The sequence below is a fragment of the Lepisosteus platostomus genome, chromosome 2 (assembly GCF_059453375.1).
Source record: "Lepisosteus platostomus isolate fLepPlt1 chromosome 2, fLepPlt1.hap1, whole genome shotgun sequence".
Taxonomy (NCBI): Eukaryota; Metazoa; Chordata; class Actinopteri; order Semionotiformes; family Lepisosteidae; genus Lepisosteus; species Lepisosteus platostomus.
Window position 1 is genome coordinate 6,548,387 of NC_142612.1, and position 21,354 is coordinate 6,569,740.

At 38.7% G+C, this 21,354-nt stretch overlaps 1 protein-coding gene across 2 annotated transcripts in view; it reads left to right on the plus strand.

Annotated features, from left to right (window-relative positions):
* Nucleotides 1-726: 726 nt before the first annotated feature.
* Nucleotides 727-21,354, plus strand: part of LOC148675824 (interphotoreceptor matrix proteoglycan 2-like) — a 37,174-nt gene continuing 16,546 nt past the window's right edge. For both annotated transcript variants that reach the window (XR_015941660.1, XM_088648381.1), the window contains exons 1-12: nucleotides 727-1,012; nucleotides 1,138-1,398; nucleotides 6,422-6,588; nucleotides 7,288-7,313; nucleotides 8,661-8,693; nucleotides 9,374-9,426; nucleotides 12,024-12,115; nucleotides 14,625-14,789; nucleotides 16,323-16,381; nucleotides 16,644-16,664; nucleotides 17,601-17,854; nucleotides 18,496-18,575. Coding sequence is in view for 1 of the 2 variants with exons in the window: in XM_088648381.1 (XP_088504507.1) it covers nucleotides 934-1,012; nucleotides 1,138-1,398; nucleotides 6,422-6,588; nucleotides 7,288-7,313; nucleotides 8,661-8,693; nucleotides 9,374-9,426; nucleotides 12,024-12,115; nucleotides 14,625-14,789; nucleotides 16,323-16,381; nucleotides 16,644-16,664; nucleotides 17,601-17,854; nucleotides 18,496-18,575 (1,290 nt within the window). In the remaining variant the exon portion in view is untranslated. The remainder of the gene's footprint in view (nucleotides 1,013-1,137; nucleotides 1,399-6,421; nucleotides 6,589-7,287; nucleotides 7,314-8,660; nucleotides 8,694-9,373; nucleotides 9,427-12,023; nucleotides 12,116-14,624; nucleotides 14,790-16,322; nucleotides 16,382-16,643; nucleotides 16,665-17,600; nucleotides 17,855-18,495; nucleotides 18,576-21,354) is intronic.

Here is a 21,354-nt window from a genome sequence, read left to right on the forward strand (position 1 = left end):
TCAGTAACTTACATAACTAATTACATGTTCACTAATTACCTACAGTAACAGCCGATCCATTTCCTTTTTTCACCCAACTGTAGCAGGAGATAAACGAAGCTGTTTCCTGAAGAGGCTTCCAAACAATATTTTTTGGTGGTTTTGCTTTTGAAAGAGTAAATTAATCCTATAAATGATGCTAATACCATCACATTCTCTTGAAAATAATTTTGAACATTTCTTTCTTACAACAAATTCGAAGATTCATAACATGATATCTACAGTGTAGTTCACACTCTGCAGATACTCGTGATGTCTTGAATTTCAAACTGCTTTTATTGTTTCATCCATCATCTAGGCAGGGCAACTTTATAATCATTGGTTTAATGCATTTGAAATGTATTATTATTATTTAAATTAAAACTGGCAAAACGATGGAGCATCAAAGACATACTCTCTTATGGCAAAGAGTAGTCCCCACCTTGTCTTCACTGAGATAACGGACTTCTGATATAGCAGTGTAAATTGACCGTGTGCGTATGGGTTTGTGTGTGTAGACTGTTTTTGATGTGACTGGAACGCATGAAAATTTAGTCTGAATTCACACAAGCAGTACTTTCAGAACTCGATGAGTGGAATTGTAAGCGACCTTGTACAGTCTTACTAACTGCATGACGAGCTGCTCTAAAGGGTTTAGCAAATAGGATTAGTGCAAAAAAGATCTGGACAAGTCCCCATCTGCTTACCTGGACGCGGAGCTGTCTTCAGCACCTCCCCAGTTAAATTGCTTTTACCATCCATCTGGGGGAAACATCCTCCAATCAGGAAAACTATCTGGACTCTGGGCCTTTGCACGTTTGTGATCTGTGTGCGCATATTACCAAGCTGGGATCCGATATGAAAATAATTTCAATTGTGTTCTAAAAGTTCGAAACTAAAAATACAGAACTAAAAATGTTGGGTTTGTCTTGGAAATATTTCCTGTGCTTTCTTGTTTTCACATCTATGAAAGGACGTCTAGAAATAAGTACAGGTATATGTCTGTATGTCTCTGTGTTTTGTGTTTCTGTTTCTGATTTATTCTGTGTCTGATTTATTTTGGCGTTCTAACGTAGTCGTGGGCCAGCAAATTAAGACACCAATTTACTCTCGTTACAGTTTCCAGTCCAGTGGTTGATACCGAAGGGTTACAGTCACAAAGTGGACAAGACAAGACTTGGAGGAATGAAAGGATTTTATTTAGTCAATCTTTTTTTCAAAGAACCGTTCCATCACCTGTCTTTAAAACTCTAGACGAGCATAAAGGAGCGATTCCTAGAAGAAAACGCAACGTGTTGTTCCCCAGTGGAGTTAAAGTTTGTCCGCAGGAGACGATTCAACAAGCGATCGCAAATCATTTGAAGTACTTCAGTCTGCGAGGTAAGATGGATATCCTAATTATTATATATGCCTTCAGTGAATCCACGATTTGGTAATGCACACTTTAATGACGTAAAACTGTGTACTGGACGTGCGGGACACCAAACTGTATGTGTGTAGTGTGAAATTAACGTTTGTTCATTGTTTATAGTTTTAATAATAATAAAAAGTAAAACATAACGACATTTTTTTTTTACCAATAAAGATCGGTCTGATGACTTGGTAATTAAACTATAACTAAGAAGAAAGGAAGAGGCACCCTATTTATGTCGTATAAACCAGTAAAAGTACAATAAAATGTAGCAGGGCACAGTTAAATCATAGTAAAGCATAGTATGATAAAGCAGAGAAATATAGTAAAATATTATATAAATCGCTCAGAGCAGGGCAAAAGTACGGGGAAGAAAAAACTCAAACTGAAATCTTTTCATAAATCCAGTTACAATACAATGATGTCAACCAAAGAACATTAAGTACAAACAAAAGGTTGAATTTCTGACTTGCACAGATAATGTGATTGTTGTTCTAAACTGAACCAGTGTAATAAAGGAATCATGAGAACACTGCGACTGCGAGTGGACACTGATGGGCTACGTACTGGGAGCAGCTGGGGCACAAAATCCTACCTAAAGCGTGAGCACAGACCGGGGGCTCCAGAGCCCCAGAGTTTCTCATCTCCTGAAGCCAGTCTTGGCACAGATTTCACTCACAGGGGGATGGAACATGTGCCCCAAAAAACTAACAAAATAAAAGCTTCTCTTGAGTATGTTCAGCACATCACAGAACATGTGCTGGGGGTCAGGCTGTGCCCAGACTGAGTGTCGTCTGTCATTTAGTACCATAATGAACATCATTCTTAGCTTGGCAATAAATGCAACACATACATTGCATTGTTGACATGATTAAAAAAAAAATCTTTACTTCTTTAATACCATTTTGCTCAATTACGCTGTAGAGGCTCCTACTCAAAGCAAAAAAGTATTGTGGTTTTATATCCCGTTTAAAAATGGTGAATTATACTTTGTAAGAGAAATAGACATGGTATTTCATCTACTTAATAATAGCTCAATGGCTGCTTAGATATATATATATATATCCATAAATGTGTTTTCATCTGTGCTATACTTGAGGCCTTTTCTACAACAAGCAACGAGCACAATTTTATGACCATTATTTTTTTATAGTTTTCATTTCTGGCTGCGCACTGATTTTAATCTTTGTTTTGTCTTGTTCTGCGAGTCCCCACAAAAGTGCTTGACTATGTCCATTCGTATTATGTAATTACTCAGGTGAAGCATTGCAGGACGTTTCCTCGTTTTAAAAAAAATATTGCAGTGTGTTTCCTCTTTTTAATTTCACTGACTGGCCAAGTGGAAAGCCTTCATTCATTCCAAGACGTTCCCCTTTTTGGATTTCTGTCACGTTTCGTTGTCTGAGCCTAGCTTCAATAAGAAACTTAAATAAAGTTGTCATTTTGGAGAACTCGTTGGAAACAACTTGAGGAAATGTGGGAGCTCACGACATACTGCCTCAACATCAAGATAAGAAGTTTTGTTAGTACAACTGTGTAGTGGAAGCTGGAAAGTAAGAGCTATGACACACATGCCACGTGTTTTTCTATAGATTAAGACTGAATCCAGCTCAAAGTGTAATGTCCTCAAATTGAATCTCTTCACTACTCTAAATAGCAGGTCTGGTCATGAAGCATGAGATGAAACATTGTGCCACATGAATATGTAAACCTTCCACAATATCCATTCAATTTTGAGGTAGAAAATCCCACACCTAGTTTTTTTTCAGGCCTGTCTGAACCTTTCAGGCCTGTGAACCTTCTTCTTTGCATGGAATACATAAATGGTGATGCTGCATAGCCAAATTTTATCCAGGAGATAACTATACAGTAAATAGATCAATAACCTTTTGTGTATCAGATGCATAATGATGCCTAGAGCAAAAGTTTTGTTTTAAAACTATCTTCCTGGAATTATGGTTCCAACTTTGTCTATCTGAGAGTCAGACTCACCGACACTGAAATAGCACAACTGCTGCTTTTATCTTTATTTTATACTTTAATAGTTTTGTTGGTAAAAGCTTAGAAAAAAAAACTGTTTAATTTTATCCTTGTAAATACGAGTAATCAAACGCAGAACTATGAAAATCTTTCAGCTCATACATGTCCCTGGTATTGTGTTAAGTTTTTACTGGCCCAAAAAAGTATAATCAATTTTGATTTTATTAAATGAAACAAAATAATTCAAAATGAAATACTGACATTGTCACAGATGTTTTCAATTTGACAAATGTTTTAAAAATTAATTTCTAAATTTTGCAATCCGTACTCTTCATTTTTTCTTTTTCATATTAAACTTTATAAAATCAAGAACTTAACATTTTCCACAGTACAGTACGTAAATGCAGCAATGTAAATGTCTGTTGTATGTAATCACTGCCCATTTAGCTGACACAAACCTTTGGTGTTGAATTGACCCATCATAGATGATAGAATTGCAGCTCATTCCGGTCACAGATCCTTTCTTAATAAGTCTCATGACTTGTGTTTAGTGACATCCTTTTGCAATGATAGTGGCTATCCCGCGCAGAGACACGTTAATTCATAGTAACTGTCCAGAGTGTGGCTTGTGTCACATGACTTGTGGTTCCTTGTCTTTGCAATGACCATTGAATATTGACAGCTGAAGGATCTTCAGATCTCAAGATTCTCAAGACAGAAAGAAATCTGCCTATCAATGTCAGTGTCAATGTTCAGATTTTGGCAGCGATGTTTATGAATGATTGTGTAACAGTTAACACTGTCCATGTAACAAAAATTGAGAGTCAGGATATGCCAATTATACTATGGTCTTGGCTATAAACATCATTATATCATGTGTAACTCTAAACTTCAATCTTGTATAAAAGCACTTTTCCTTTAGCTGTTAATTTTCAGTGTTAATGTTAAAAACGTTTGTGAGTCAACAGCTTAATTGAGTTTTTGCAAAAAGCTCTGCTAATGTAAGGAGGAAATTTTGAAAGATAGTTCATTAAAATATTTTCTGAGATTCTGCAATAAATTTACATTGTGTGATTTTTTTTGCTTATAAGAAATGAAACCTTATTAGGTAAAGATAGAGAATAAGTTGATCCAATTAGAGATAGGAATGGTTTATTTTAAGCTAGACTGCAGCATTTCTAATTCGGCTCAGCAATGCCATTTTTCTGTGGTGACACACAATAACATTTTCCAAGAGACAGAAGATAATGCAAAAGAAATATAAGGAGATAGTAACGAGTCAGAAAGAGAAACAATCCTAACGGAACTTTAGATCTAAATGGATTAAACCACTACATTTCCAAGATGTTTTATTTACATTTGTGAAATATGTTATGCCAAGGATCAAAATAAACTTTTCATTCTGTTTATACTTGTATGGCTAAAAAACAAAGTGTGTAGATTCTTGTTATTTATTAGATGTTGCAGTTTCATTTAATCCACTGTGCTTAATTGATGATTCATGACTGACAGTGATACCCATGACTAATGATGACTGCACGGCTGTCGCTTAATCGGTGGGAGAGTTGATTGGTGAAAGGAAAGAAAGAAAACCCAAAAGAAACCAATATACCTTGCCTATCAAGAGAACAGCTTCATGTCATCAGCGCAGTCAGAGCCATCCTCAGTGGGGGTGTCAGGAATTTCTAACCTGGCATGATGATATAGTCACAAACATAGTCCAATAATCATAGACCAGGATCAATCAATCAATCGAGGTTTATTTATCAATCCACAAACAGTACTGCATACAGCAATGAAATGCTTTATCCGCGAGCTGGTTAAGAGGGATAGAAGAGTAGAAGGACAGAAGCTTATAGGGATTAGGTTAAGGTTGCTGTACAATAAATTATACAATTTATATACAATTGCTATTTACAATACAATTGCAGATTGTGTGATCACTTCACCAGGTGAGTCACAGCATCTCACCAAGACTGTATAGGGAGACCAAAGTGTCATGATCTGGCTGGAGTGTCTACTCACTTCAGAACTACCCTTGGGATTTGTGGCGAGCTGACTGGGCACATCGATGAGGTCTTGGAACCTCACCTAGCCCTCCTGCAAGCTTATCCTACCCTGACAATATACAAGATAGACAGTGCATCTCCTTATGCTGTCCGTGTGACAACTTTCCTGTGAGAGGGGATGTTAAAGTTATTGTGCGGGTTGCAATACCGACCTGCAAGAGTCGGGTCTCATGAGCATTTGTGGGAGGAGCTGGGATGATCAGAGATCAGAGATGGGCTCAGAGACCAGCGAACAGACACGAGTTTATCTATGATCTGTAACAGAAAGGAGAAAAAATTCCACAAGATCCGACACCTGATACAAAGCATGTGTTGCAGGTGGACAGTTTGACTTGCTTCCAAGAGTGTCCAAACGTTAATCTACAACATACAATGAATATCCTGTATATTCAGTAAAAGCTGTTACAAAAAGATTTTACCATTATCCAGATTATAACTTTGTGAACTTCTTGCAGATACAAGAACCACATTTCTTTTGATGTTAAATGTATTTAAATGTATTTTAAATAGGGTAGCAAGGTGCCATAACAAGGTGGTTGGCATGCCTCTCTTGTGTCCCTGGGGCCCTGGGATGAATTCCTGGGGTGCTATCTGTGTGGTTTGTGTGGTCTCCCCATAATTACATGGGTTTCCTGCTGGTGCTCCAATTTCTTCCCACAGTCCAAAGACATGCTGGGAGGTTAATTGGCTTCTGGGAAACGTGGCTCTGGTGTGAGTGTGTGCGTGTCTGTGTGTACCCTGCGATGGACTGGTGTCTCGTTCAGGGTGTACCCTACCTTGTGCCCATTGCTTGTCAGAAACACCTCCGGCCCCCCTGCTGCCCTGTATCAGATAAAGGTTAGAGATTGGATGGATGAATATATACAAATTTATTTCAGATGCACAAAATGTGCAACTTTTTTGACTTAACCTCCCAGTGCTGAATGCTTTTCCTGTTGTTTAGTGTGCCAAGAAACAATCTGGGAGGCATTTAAGATCTTTTGGGATCGCCTTCCTGACCGAGAGGAGTATGTGGGCTGGATGAAGCTCTGTCAGGAAGGAACCATGAGCGTTTTGGAAATCGGCAGAAACTTCAGCCAGTCAGATGAGCATCACCTCCTGGTACAGAATGTAAGTGATGTCACCATGGAGCTGTCACAGACTTCCTGGCCAGACCACTTATGGGTCAACAGCTAACATTATGTACTTGTTTGTTTAGCAACCACGGGTAAGAAATTAGAAAAGAAAATGTAGTCAATAAGGAAAATGCCCTTGTGTTTATTTTATTAAATACAAAATATTTATGAACATTAAGAGCCTAAAGCTAAACTCAGTGGCTTTTGACAACTTTTTAATGTTGTGATAAGTTTGACTCATTAAGTTCTGCCAAGATATAAAGGGTTTTTTTCTGAAGTGAGCTGCCACACTTTTGGCTAAACTGGCTACTGAGCTCGTATTTTCCATGCTCAGAGGGGCTCAGACTTAGGCAGGAAAAATCCAAGTCAATTAGTTCGCAATATCGTATGATCTCCTTGGTGAAACAGTGAAAGGGCAAGAATGTTTCGGCTTTCCTGTGAAAAAGGCCAAGTACAACATTTAAAAGAAATAGACTTTTGACCCTGGTATTACATTACTATCCGTTTTTGTTTTAAAATGCATTTAAAACAATCTACTGATGTAAAAATAAATATACCAAACAGTTTCTAGCAAAGTTAGGAATGTTTGCTGACAGGTATAAACAGTGTGATTTCTTGGGCACAAATAAAAAGGTGTAGTAATTGTGGACAGCAATCATTTAGCATGAAGAATATCATGTTTTCTCTTTTTCAGAGAATATCCCTGGCATCACTGAAAAGGTAAGCATAAAATTCTTTGAAATATTTAGATCGATTGGATTCTTTTTGAGAAAAAGGCGAGTTAAAGTTATGAGCAATGTTCCCTGGAAGCTGTGCGTGTGTGCGCGTGCACACAGGTCATGAAATCAGCACACATAAGAAATTGAACTACCCACAAAAAATGTAATTCCCCCCAAAGTATGATAATTATAAAACAAAAGAGGTCGTCAATTGAAAAATACTATATTGACCATACGAGACTGGCTGGGAGAGGCCCAACTGTCACGCCCCACACTCTCCCTCGCAAACGACGTTACATTCCCGGAACCTCTGCTTCCCAATCTCATTCCTGATTGAACCCAGCACATTCTCACATGCATCAGATTCCTCAAATTCTCACTCCCTAACCAATCATCCAATCACACCCCTTTCCTTTCAGTATTTAAACCCCCTTCGCACACCTTCCTATTCTCACTATTGAGAAGCCTTTCTTAGTATTCTCCAGTGTGTGTTTCCTAACCTTTTGACTGATCTCCCGTTATGAGTCTTCTGTTTCCGCCTCTTGACCTCGCCTTCTGGATTTTGCCTTTGTATTGTTTTGAATATCTCTTGTTACCGGATTCTCTGCCTCCCTTATTGACCCAGCCTTTGGATTTTGTCTTTTGGATTGTCCCTTTGCTACTCTGTGCCCTGTGGGATTCCGGTCATGCATAAGGATCCTCCTATTCCACATATAGGTTCCGTGACACCAACTTGGCTGTGGGCATTATTATTGCTACTTGATCATCGATATCTATGCTCTTGTAGACTCATACCTCCCTGCACCTGCTCGCTCCACACGCAGTCTCTATGACTGGGCTTGTGGAATCGTTGTCCCGGTCTTTTGGACCACTATGCTTCTATGAGAATGACTATATTAACAAAATAATTTCCGTTTGTATAGTTTTACATACACTCAATTTAGTGCGCACAAGTTTTTGTCACTGGGGAACATTGGTTCTGAGGCCAGATTAATCTCCAATCTTCACATGTAGCACTCAAGCATGTGTGCTGATTAATGATTATTGCTGAAGCCTATATACCAGAATAAGGAAATGTAATCACAATTATGATTTTTATGCTATATAAGCATAGACAAAATATAACAAGTAGAATATTAAAATAGGATATAATTCAATGAAACTCATCTTTCAGACATTTCAATGTCAGGATGAAACAACTCAACAACAGCTTCTGTCTCATTCTAGCTTTTAATAGCCTTTTATGTCAAGCAAATGTGGGCATTAGAGAATAGAAAAATGTTAATTCTCTTGCGAACAAATGCGTTTATAATCCTTGCTGTTTCTGCTGTCCTTATGCAATCTCCAGTGAACCCACCAACTCATGGCTGCACTTGTGCAGGTAGGAACAATAAGGCACACAGAGCTTTAGCAGATCTGCTTTTCTGTATAGAATCTTAAGAGACACCCACCTCTTAAAGCTGCAGAAGGCTTCTGTAGTGTGGCAGAGTTGTAGTTACAGTGGGATCCTTTTATGGTAGAATACTCACCCATCTTCCATTGATCAACCATTAGGGGCTGTAAGAAAGAACAGCAGGCAAGCTGAGGACAGACTGTGGAAAGTTCTGTGTGTGAAAGTTGTTGGAAACACTTAGTTTTGACACTCAGGACAGACTGGAGAAACAGATTAAAAGTCTATGCCAGGGTTGGGGAACTACTATTCTAAGGCTCAGCATTTATAGTTTGATGTACTCACAACAAGAAAAAAACCTCAAAAAGCTTTAAAAAGAACTAACATAGTATAATTAAAGCTTCCTTCTAAAAACATTTGTTCATTCTGTAAAACAGCTTTGATTTGCATTAATTGTGATTTGCGTTTATTGTGTGGTTTGGTTATGGAATGGATAAAGCACTGATACAATATATGGTAAACTTTAGGTATTGTAAAACAAGTTAAAACTCACGTGATAGAATATGTTTTCAAGCTCTGATATGAAAAAGTAAGAAAGTAGATGACAGTTTAAGAATGGCTGACTTTTTAATAACCTATGCATCCTGAATGACAGCATTTCTCCTTTTCAGCTCACACACAACAGCAGCTCCTGCAGAACCTGACATCATCACAACAAGCAGAGGTCTGTGTTACGTCTTTCTGTTTGCACAGGATGGTTTAGTGCAGCTGGGTCTTCCATGGAGACAGGATGTGGGCAGAAAGAAAGAAAACATTCCAGAACATTTTTGTTTGTTTATGACCTACGATGCACATGTTAGAACAATGTGAAGAAGGATGTCATCCCTGTGTTTTTTACTGTTTACCCTCCCTCGCCTTAGTCCATAGGCACAGAACTCCAGTCCCTGAGGCCCTAAATCCTGCAGGTTTTCTAGGTCTCTTTAAATCACCAGCAATTGAAGACTTCTGAGAAGTGTTAAACCAGTCCTGTTAAGCTATTGATCAGTTCAATTAGGTGAATAGGAGCTGAAGAGGCATAAAAGCCCACAGGCACTGCAGCCCTCAGTGACTGCAGTTGTGCACCACTTCCTCATCCTAAATCCCTAATGGTCCCTCACCACAACATTATGACACTATGACTGTGTCTCCGCATCTAACCAATTCCTATATAAGCCATATTCTGTTTGCTTATCCTTCCTTAACCATGTTGCAAACATTATTATATCTCATTCACAATAGGAATATGGGTCTGTGCCTTTTATGGTCTTAGTTTCATGGACGAGTCATCACTGTCACCTTCTTGTGTGATTTTCTGATTGGCGGCACAAATGACCAGTACTCATCTCTGAGTCCTTGCACGCTCAGGTCAGGTGGTCCAGTCCCGGCTGTTTGCATGTAGACTAAAGTATGTTGTGATTGCCTGGTGGTCTTGCATTTTCATTAAGATGGTGTATTGTTAATATGATGCCATATCTGACCCTGGATTGCTTACCAGAAACATTCTGAAAGCTCCCTTTTCTCTTTGAAGCACGACCAAGTTATTCCAAAGTACTGTAAATGCTCACGTGGTTTGGCTGCCATCTTGTTTTTACCATAGAAAGACTTCTCAAACCAAGAGGCTGGATACAACACAAACATGAGCTCTTTTGCTTTAGTAGGCTTATTTACAAAAATGGCTTTGCCATGACCACAGACCAATCCTAGCCATATGCAAAGGGATTTGATTATATTGAAACAAGTACAGGGAGCCATATTTGCTCTGTCAAAAAATGCCCAACCTTTGACCTCCTCCTGCAAAACGCAAATGTTAAACATTCTAAAAAACAAAAATGAGTTACTTTGCTTTTGGTGACCAATGCTGTCATCTTGAAGCTATGTTTATCATTATTATTGTAGGAAAAGGTAAACCAGACCTTTACCCATTAGAGGCAGGTGTGAGTTATAGGATCTTTTGAAGAGTATTTGAGAGCTCTTCTCTGCAGGGATCATATCCTAACTGGACTTCTCTCTCTGGTGCTGCTGGATTGTCTGGTTCTCAGCACATATGTCACATTTAAAATAGTTCTTAATCCAGATTAGATACACTTCGGCTGTTGATGCTACATGACTGACCTCCTGAGAAAGGGTGACCGGTTTGATTCCTTCTAAGCAGTGACAATTATGAGACACAGCTCTGTGAGGTCAACTCTGAGTGAACTCTGAGAGCATGAGTTACAGACAGATAAAGGAAATACAAAAGCTTCCTAGCAGGTCAAGCCAATAGTTGCAGTTGTACTTTGCCTCAAAAATACTTTGAAGTAACCCCACACCCCCATATTTTCTCCATTTTCCCATTAGTCTTACACTTCATTAGCTGCTGTATAAACATGATCTGCTCTATTTGTATACTTGGAAATTTGGACGGATCATTTTCTAAAACACTTTTTCTGATTAGTTGAGTTAATTTCTACTGGAACATTACCAAGTATTTTGTTTTTATGTTTCCCAGGTTATGGCTTTCAAACCACTTATGTCTGTTTACATTCTGAACATCAGAGGGAATTTTGTACTCTGTGCATGTCCAGTATGTTTCTTTCCATTCGGACTCAAAAGTTATTTTTATTATACCCACCCTACTTTTAGTCATCTTATATGATGTTTTCTCACTTCTTGGCTCAAACCTATGATCCTCTCGACCACACAGGAAAGACTGAGGAAGTGTGAGTAGGTTCCTCCAAGCTGACCAACCTTCTTAACACATCACAGGCACCACAGCCCCATACGTTTTTTAATATAGATATAGGGATAGATCACTTCTGATGGATGTCACTGAGTGTGATGTAGAATAGTACACTAAGTGTTGTGTCCATAAAATGTGTAATAAAAAATAAAAAGTTGATTGTGATGCTCAGTCGGTAGATAAAGATTAAAAATATATGATAAAAAAACTATGAAAACATTTAGTACATGATTATGTAGTCTTTGTTTTCTATTTGAAACTGCTTAAAAGGATCATGATTTTGTTGTTGAACAAAAGCATTTCATGCCAAGCTTTCCTATTTACATGTGGCAAGTGTGCATCTAACTTTCTATAGTGAGACAAGCGAGGAACCTCACTTGGAAACAGCTGTGCTTTTTAAATCAGAGCCCCTCAGATCTTATGCCAGGATATGCTGTAGACCTGGTGCTCTATACACCAGCACTTTCCTCTAAATAAGAAACACTCTTCTCTCCTTGGAATCAATACAAAACTACTAATTTCTCCTGACTGTCAGCCCATTCCTTACCCTTCTGTCTTTGCAGATGAGACTGCCAGCGTCTCCCAGTCACACATGGTCACTGTGCATGTCACTCCTGCTGGTGAGGACAGTGAGAATGAGGAAACAGAAGGCAGTGTAAGTGGGGATGTGGTTGACCTCCTATATTGGTTCAGTTCCTCAGTATGCTCCATGGTGTCATTCATGGAAGATGTAATGCAAAAATAATCTATAGGATCTTATCCAAAAATTGTTGTTCCTTATTAGTAATTTGCAGCTGTACATCTAAACTTCTGAAGTACAAAGGTGAACAGAAACAGGAGTTGTTGCGAGAATATTCTGACGCATAAAAGAAAAGCCACTCTCAAGTCTAATGCTTTTAAATAAAATCACAGAATATATGACCAAAAATACTAATCAAAGAGTCACCATATGATTTCATCCAGAATCTAAACATATTGTGAAAATGAAAACAATTAATACCGGGTATGACCGTGATCTTCGTAGCATTGCTGCATACACCCCAGACAGCTTCTGAACAGTGTGCTGTACAGTTTCCACTGTGCAGTTTCTGAGCAGCTTCAGCTAGCTTCAGCCAGCTGTCAAAGACAGGTTGGTCATGATTTTCTCCTGTTGATGGAATTGGAGAGATGGTTCCAATCAGGTCAGGGGAAAAAGATGGTCATGGCAAGACCTTAGAATTGTGTTCTTGAATTGGCACTTTTATAGTTCCAGAAACATTGTCCTACTGGATATTCTACACTTCTGTATTAGCTTTGAGGAACAGGAACTCTCTGTCAGTATAGCAAAGAGGAGTAGGGTTGCAGCCAGTCTGCAGAATAGACATTCTTGTGTTAAAGGAGATTCCTCCCCAGATCATCACACTTCTGTTGGTTGGCTTGGGCAATGCATCAGTCAGTATAATGCTCACAAGGTAATTTCCACATATTCCACTGTGTCTGACAGGTTCAAAATGTGAATGTCTCTGATGCCACCTCATCTCTCTCATTCTCTGACAGATTCATTCAATCTCTCAGCTGTCAATGTGTTAGCACTCAGTGGTTTCAGGTCTCTTTAAACCTGCTGCTCCTGAAGATCTGGGAGAAGCTGATGAAGTGGTTTGGTTAAGCAAGAAAACAGCTGATGTAGCTTATTAAAGATTGAGCTGGAGTGAAAACACCATAGACACACTGTCTCTCCAGGATCAGGATTAGACAGACTCGATATATGGAAAGCTAGAATCATTCTGCTGATGTGCAAGTTAATTATTCTCGGAATGTCTTGTGCATCTATTACAGTCTAAAAAATTACACAAAAGAATCAGACAGATATGATGATCTTGGAATTGTATTTTGCCCCTTTGCCTTCCATGTACTCTTCATCACACTGATTCCTGGTTTAACTGGATCTGTCTTCCGTGTCCTGTACATCAGATGGTTTCCCGGTTTTTCTCTGTTCTTTAAAGTCATGTCTTGTCTTTTTGAGTGCCATTTATGTGGATTCCTGACCAGCTCTTTTTGACAATTTTAACTCAAACCAAATAACAAATCTGATGTGTTCCTGAAATCACATGAAGTGAACTCAACATCAACATGAAGTAAACTGAATATATTCTTGTCCTCCAAAAACATAACCATCAGAGACCTCTCTGGTCATCATTTAAAATGTAAACATTATTACATATGAACTCAATGAAACTTTAATATAAAATAAGGTGTTGTTATGTTGATATTAGATATTAGGTATATTAGGTGTTTTCATTGTGTAATTGTGTATTGTAATCCTTTTCTTTGTGTTTCTGTCAAATTCTGAACCAAAGCTTTGTGGATCTCACTCGATCACAAATTATGTTCAAATCAGATGTTTCACAAAACCTGCTGTTCTAGCTTAGCTTGAGAGATTTTCACATTTATCTATAAATTAATAATGTTTTAAAAATGATAAATAATGAGAACCGTGCCTTGATATAGATCAGGACTTCAGGACGATCAACAAGTGGTACAACTTTATATGTTGTGTTGAACTGAAGAAATCCCTTATTCACTTCAGTCAATTGAAATCTGAATAGATAATAATAATAATAATAATAATAATAATAATAATAATAATAATAATAATAATAATAATAATAATAATAATAAACTTTATTTTATATAGCGCCTTTAAAGGTGGCTTCTCAAAGCACTTTACAGGATGACAATAACAATAAATAAGAAGAATACAACAATAAATAAGAAGAATACACAAGATAAGACACGATTACAATATATAAAGGAGACCGTGGAAGGTGGTATTAAGAAGAGCAGAGGGGTGAAGAATGGAACCAGTTCAGTAAAGGCTTTTCTGAAGAAGAGGGTTTTGAGTTAAGGGAAGGTGACTTTCTGGTATCCTTGGGCAAACAGATAGACAGATATGACTTAGGTACGTGGAAATTAATCATGAGACTGTCTTGTAACCTCTTATTCCAACTTTCTACACATTAAGGTTAAGGTTAGCAGCAATACCCAGCTGTGGTGCCCTTTGACATGGACACATTCTTGTTTGTTAAAACTTCACACCCTTAACTGGGGGTTTGTTGATTTAAGAGAGTTTGATGTCATCTGGAAACCGTTCTAATTTCAGCCTTGTTGTGGTCTTTTCTTTTCAGATTACCAATGAAATCGAGCTTGACATTACAGAGAGGCCAGTCAGGCTGATATCAGAACAGGTTGTGGAGCTCAGCATTCAGCTAACAGGAGAGACGTACAGTGAGGACCTGAGAGATCCTGTTAGCTCTCGCTACCAACTCCTGGCCCAGCAATTCATTGAGAAGGTAAGGCACAGTTACACACACACAAAGGGAGAAATATTGTCTCATTTTAACACATCTGTGACAGTAATCAAATAACAAAGAGGGGTAACAGCATGAAATGGCACAACAGAGTTATAGCTTTTGGGAAAAGACACGGAATTTTAAGATTTCATCTCACATAAAAAGCATTGGTTCTGAATTTTATTCTACATTAAAAGTTTGCAAGGTTTTCCTTCAATAAAAATGTCAGTTTGACTTGACAATTCTGTAAATCTTAAATACTCGGCCTATATTTAATTTGTCCTTTGCCTCCTTGCCTGGGTAGGACTCCCAGTGTCAAAATCTCAGGCATTTGCATTATACTGTATTTTATTGGCTGTCTCGAGTTTGTCTCGAGTTTGTCCAGAATATTATGATATAAGTTCTATTCTGTTGTTTTTATGGTGTATAGTCTAAAGCAGAGAGATTGTGGTGGGTAGATTGGAGGGTTCTGATGTTGTGTACAGGAAATGTGAATCATCACAAAGTCAACAATTTAACTAGAGAAAGCCATTTCACTAGCATGTTGCTTATTAGTATGATTCCATTGCTTACAGAACTCCCTTCTCTATAGCATCTGGTTGGAAACATAAATTGAACCCCATGTTGTAATATGAAACAAAATAACACAGATATACTGCATATGGCATTAAAACCTTTCATCTACACTGCATGAGTTAAATAACCTGCAGCTCACCAGGTCAAATCCAGACTCTGCCACTTGTGTACAGAGCAAAAACTAACCCTGACCACTGCCACTATGAGCTTGTCATCTGGAGGATCGGCAGAGTACATACTACGAGCATTGCCATTAATTTCTACTAGTAATAACCTGATTCTGCAGCACAATTCACAATAGAAGTTGTTAGATTAAACAAGTAACATTGGTTTATTCTGAAAAAAAAGCTATTTTCTGTGCTGTGAAAACTTTCCATACCATATCCTGTGCTGTCCCTTGGCGATCTTAGCATTCATTGTACTTTAAGAAGGTTCGCATGTGTCCAGTGAATGAGAGCTCTCCCAGATCTTGAATCAGCTCTCCCTTAAGGACGAGCAGGAGAGTCTGGAATATGGAGCGCCTTAAAACAAACAATAATCGCATCAGTATGCTTCTGTCTGTCCGTCCCAGCTGATAGGATGATGAAAAGCCTTGGACAGAGAAAACACACAGGAGACTTAGAGAGAAAAACACACTGAACTACATTTCTGGCATAATATATTAAGTCCCACAGGTCTTTTTGCTCATTTCTTTGCGTCATAGGGTATTATAGTGTAACTTACAAAAAATAGTAAATTCTGTGATATGAAATTGGGAGCCTGTTTGCTCTGGAGACAGTATTGCTACACATCTGCTAAAGATAAAAACATATTTTTAGATTTCATTCAGTTTCCTTATACATATACCATATCTGGCCAGGAGGTATTATCTATTATGTAGCATAACAGAGGTTTTGTTTGGACAATGCATTAAAAGTAAAATATAATACGTTAATTTTTTTCTCTCCCATTTAATAGATTGAGGATGCATTTGAAAGGCTGCCAGGATTCAAGGCTGTTGATGTAATTGAATTCAGGTGAGAGTCTTCCAATATTTTTCCAGGAAAAGTAAGGATGACATAAGCTTCTACTTCTACACTGCAGCAGACTAGTTTTTATAAAAGACAATTTCTAGTAGCTTAACTAGATGTAATGTATATGTCAAACAATAATGCATGCTTTATAAGACAGAATAATTGTGCAATAATAAACAAATTTACTGTTATTAGTCTTTTGCACTTTTGATGCTTTTTTGCAATCAATAACAATTTTGTTTTGTTCAAATTTTTTGGTGTATAGGCAGCAAAAGGACTCCAGGGGGTAAGGACCTCATAACCTTTACTGAGACACATTTACAGCAAATTATTTGCTTGTTGGAATGCATATTTAGACACAGGCTGTGGGAGGAGGCCAACAGAATATGTTTTAAAAATATTTGCACGTTTTTCATGGTACATTTTACATTTTTAGAATTTGTCTGAAGTTGACATTGATAGATCACGATCTACGGAACACTGTCCCCTCCAAAAATATTTTGGTCCCAGCACTGTAGTCAAAGCTGCAGCTCGTCCAGAAAGAAGAAATGAGCAGATGGTGAAGTTTTTGCTGTCTGTAGGAATTGTTAAATACACAGTATATATATATAAACTTCTCTGTGCCTAAAGGAAATTGGAAGAGGTGTCTGGAAAGATATAGTTTCTGTTTTAGGTAGCATGGGAAGTTTGGTCCTCTTTTCCCATGACTTGCCCCATAACCAGCATACTGTACTTTACACACTGGCTTTTCACAGGCTGGGCTGACAGACAAGTCCAGCTGGTACAGAATACAGGATAATCTGGCCGGGCTAACAACCAAATCAATTTGCTCTTCTGTCAACTGTCAGTACAGTCCAGTTTTTGTTACGGTCTCCTAATGGTTCCCAGGCATTCTGAAGATACTAATTGGGTTACGTTTAAATGCACATGATGAGTTAACTTAGCCTTTTACAGCATGCATTTCTCTACATCGTGTGTACATAGATACATCTTGAAACACCACAACAAGTCTTTAAATAGGACAGTTTTTCACTGCTCCTACATTTCCAATTAATTCGGCCTTTCTATTGCTCTTGACATCAGTTTCATTGTAGCGAGTCGTGATTTTTCTTATAAGATTACAAAAAAATCACACAAAACTGACTCACTTGTCTTCATGTCTTCGTGTGTTGAACAAAAAATCCCCACATGCTAACTGTGTGCTTGTGCTGCCCCCCCCCAGAGGTAACGCTGTGGTTGCACACTACACTGTGACCTTTGAAGCGGGTATGGGTGGGATAAGCAACGAGACCATGGATTTCATCAACCTGAAGTCCAATATGGTGGAAGCATCCTACCCAGAGCTAGACGAGAGCCCCACTGTGGTTTACACCATCACAGACTTCCGCAACTACATCACAGAAGCCCTGCACAAGGAATCCTTTGTGGGAAACACCTCCTTGACCGTCGACCCTGACTCTCTCCAGCTGGCAAAAGGTAAAGAATAAGTCTTACTCTCAGGCCATTTTTGACCCTTTCTTCAGGAGATGGGGGAAGGGCGGGCCTGTGATAGTTCAGGTTTTCTACATTACATCAGAAACAAGTACATAACTCATATTTTTTGGTCCAAGGTTTTTTTCTCCATTTCCTGAACGTGCCAAAACTGTTTAAAACTCACTGTACACTGAATACACCAAGCGAAGCCAATTACCTTGTTTTGTAAGTAATGGAACAGAATTACTACAGCTGGACAGTAATGACCCTTGGATGTGCCGTTCTGCTGAATTTCAAGGTCTTTCATCATTTCTTTCCAGCCTACATTAGTAAATAACCTCCTTTCAGACACACTTAAGAATGATGAAATAAATGTTTTTTTCTATCAAAAAAGTTGCTCTCAGGAATACCAATTGTCTTATTACTTCTTATTAATTCTGTATATACGGTATAGTGGGAACATTTAAAGGTAGCTGTGCAGGTGTTTATAACTGCTTTTATGTAGAGTATTGGCACGATAAACTATATGACAAATGGATGTTGTGAAAGAAGCCTTTAAAGGTTAATCTAGTGTTACTGCTTGTGCTAGAAGTCAATGCCTTTGATGTGGTGAAGCCCATGGCACGTGTTCTTGTGCCTTCCAGCTGAAAGTGTCCTGACAGGGAAGCCCAGCCAGGGAAGTCTCAGGCCAACCCGCGGCCCAGCTGACCCTCCGGACAGTATGGTGAGTGAGTTCCCTGGCAGGCTCCGCCAAAACATGCTGGGACCACGACTGGAACGGGAATGAAGACTCCACGCTGCAATCATTTCCACCAAACGCTTTCGTGTTATTCTAACGCAAAGAAAAACAGCCGAGCTTTACCCTGGGGAGGTATTAATAAGAAGGCTATGCTCTGTGCCTAATTAAGTAGTTTCGCTAAGCCTCACACAGATGTTGGAAGAAAATCTGCACAATTTGCTTTTCAATTAGATAATGCAGTGTAAAGGGGTTTTGCCATAGAAAAGGAAAAAGCATACATGGAATGTGGTGTGGTATATAGTCCTGGTTTCATCATACTTGAGAAAATGAAGCAAAGTACCACGGGTTTGCAAACTCTTCGAGACAGAACCATTTTTAAAAGTGGTCATGTGCGCTGAGGTCATTTATGGTCGCATCACCAAGGAATAAAATAAAAGAAAAACATCTGCTTTCAGTCTGAATACTAAGAATATCAACAAACGACAACAACAAACAATTAGAAACCCTGGCAAAGTCCCTGAAACAACTTGTAACAGCCTTTCGATTGAAGTGATTTGTTGTTTCCATCAGCCTGGGCTGGACTGGACTTTCCACATCTCTCATGAAACTGATGTTCGGAACAAAAATAATGATGTTCGTTATTCCACTTTCAGGTGAACCGTTTGTCTGGTGAATTTCAGAGATTGTCTTTACAGTACTGTATGCGCTGTGCAGTACAATCCACTCTGCGGCAGACATCTGGGTTCAATTAACTTTAAATCTAGCAAAGTTTAAGGCAGTATCACAGAACGATAATCATTATCCTCCTGTCATAGGAGAGACTTGCAATTTGGGTTTGTCTGATGTTCCAGTTTACAAATCTAATCATTTCAGTTCCTCAAGTGAATCATCCAGGCAACTTTAAACACTGTTTTCACAGGTCAGTGTTTTTCATTCTTTAGCTACATATCCTTATACTTAGATTTAGATTTACTTCGATTTGTGTTATTTTCTGTTTATCATAACTGGGGTATGAAGTAATAGAACAATCGAATAGTTACAATTCTAAAGTTTTTAACCTTGTTTTAAATCATGAATGGTAATTTTTTTATTCTTGTTATACCCCCCACCACCCCCACAAAACAAACACGTAATGTGGTGTTGCCGATTGTTAAAAAACACTCCATCTCTATTCTAGCATGAGCTGTGGTGGACGGTGTTCTAGGTACCATTTTCGAACCACTTCATCCGATTCAGGGTCACTAGGGAGTCAGTGCTTATCCCAACATGCGATGGGTGAAAGGCAGGGTACAACTCTTCATGAGATGCCAGTCCATTGCAGAGCCAGTTTTCCCGCAAGCCAACCCTCCAGTAGTCCCTGGACTATGGGAGGAAACTGGATGCACCGGGACGAATCCAACATGAACACAGGGTGAAGACACAAACCTCAAGCAGATAGCATCCCAGGGTTGGGTTTGAGCACAGGGCCCCAGAACTGTGAGGCAGCAGTGTTAAGCACTCTGTTGCAGCTCTTTTACCCCTTAATTTGAAATAAGGGGTTGTCAGAGCCATCTGCTATTTTCCATGCTAACAGTCCCACGGTGTCAACAGTCACTGACAACCGGGAAGTCAACAAGTCCAGTGTCACCCACTCCTGCCAATTGGACATTACTGCGCCACCACAGATAAATAGTGATGTAGTCTGGACTGGAGCTACTGGATCTGACTACAAGGCTCAACCAGTGTTTCGTCTGTTTTTAACCGAACAAGATATCAGCACTATGCCTGAAATAGTACATGAAATAAAAAATAGCTTTCTTGCCGGGTTTGAGCTTGCTTATATCATCACATCTAGCAATCTAGCACTGGTGTGAATAGAAACATCAGGACGTTCTTCATTGTAATCCGATGAACAGATATGACTTCCCCTCATTTTGTCATTGTCTGTCTCTACTTGTTCGGATTAGGTATGAACACGAGTGGTTAGCCCATTGCAGGAAGGGAATGAGGTGACATATAATAACACCAGATTGAAATTAGATTTGCCCTAGGGCTTATAGGGTCTTCAAAGGGCAAGAAGCAAAAACGCTAATTTAGTCTCTTTCAGCTGCTTATAAGAAACAACTTATAAAAACAGTAAGTTTTTGCAACATGGATTTTCTAAGTGTTTTATCCCATTCACTGTCATATTCATATTTTCATTGTTTTATGGAAAAATGCATTTGGACTTCTTGTTATTTCATCAAAGCCATTACATTTTGAATTTCATTACATAGCCAGGCTGGTCAGTTGAATTCTTTCATTTTTAGATACAAATGTGTGACAGTCTCTTTTTTCAGTTGCCCTCATCCCATGATCCTTAAAGTAAATTGTCATTCCTCAAATAAAATAAATGTTCCAGCGTTTATCTGAGGCAAAGTTTATTACCTGCTCAGTCTCCTAGCGAGAAGGAAAGAACTAAACATGTTTAGCGTTTAGCTCCTGTAATGCTTCAGGGTGGATTACTGGCAGAGCTTTTGCCGAGTACGGGAAAGACCTTCCAGAATAACCCAGTGTCCTGACTCAATGTTGGACTCAAGTCCTTAATCTTGCCATTCATTGAGAAGGGTAGTGCTGGAAAGGGGATAAAGGTTGGACCAGAATGCTTAGAGTATATATCCAATAAAAGCAATAATGCATGCACATTCCTATCCCATTCATATTCAGTGTATACAGTGGAACAACAAAGTAATAAGAAAGTAAAAATATTGTAAGAACGGTGTAATTAACGAACCCTGTGTCTCCA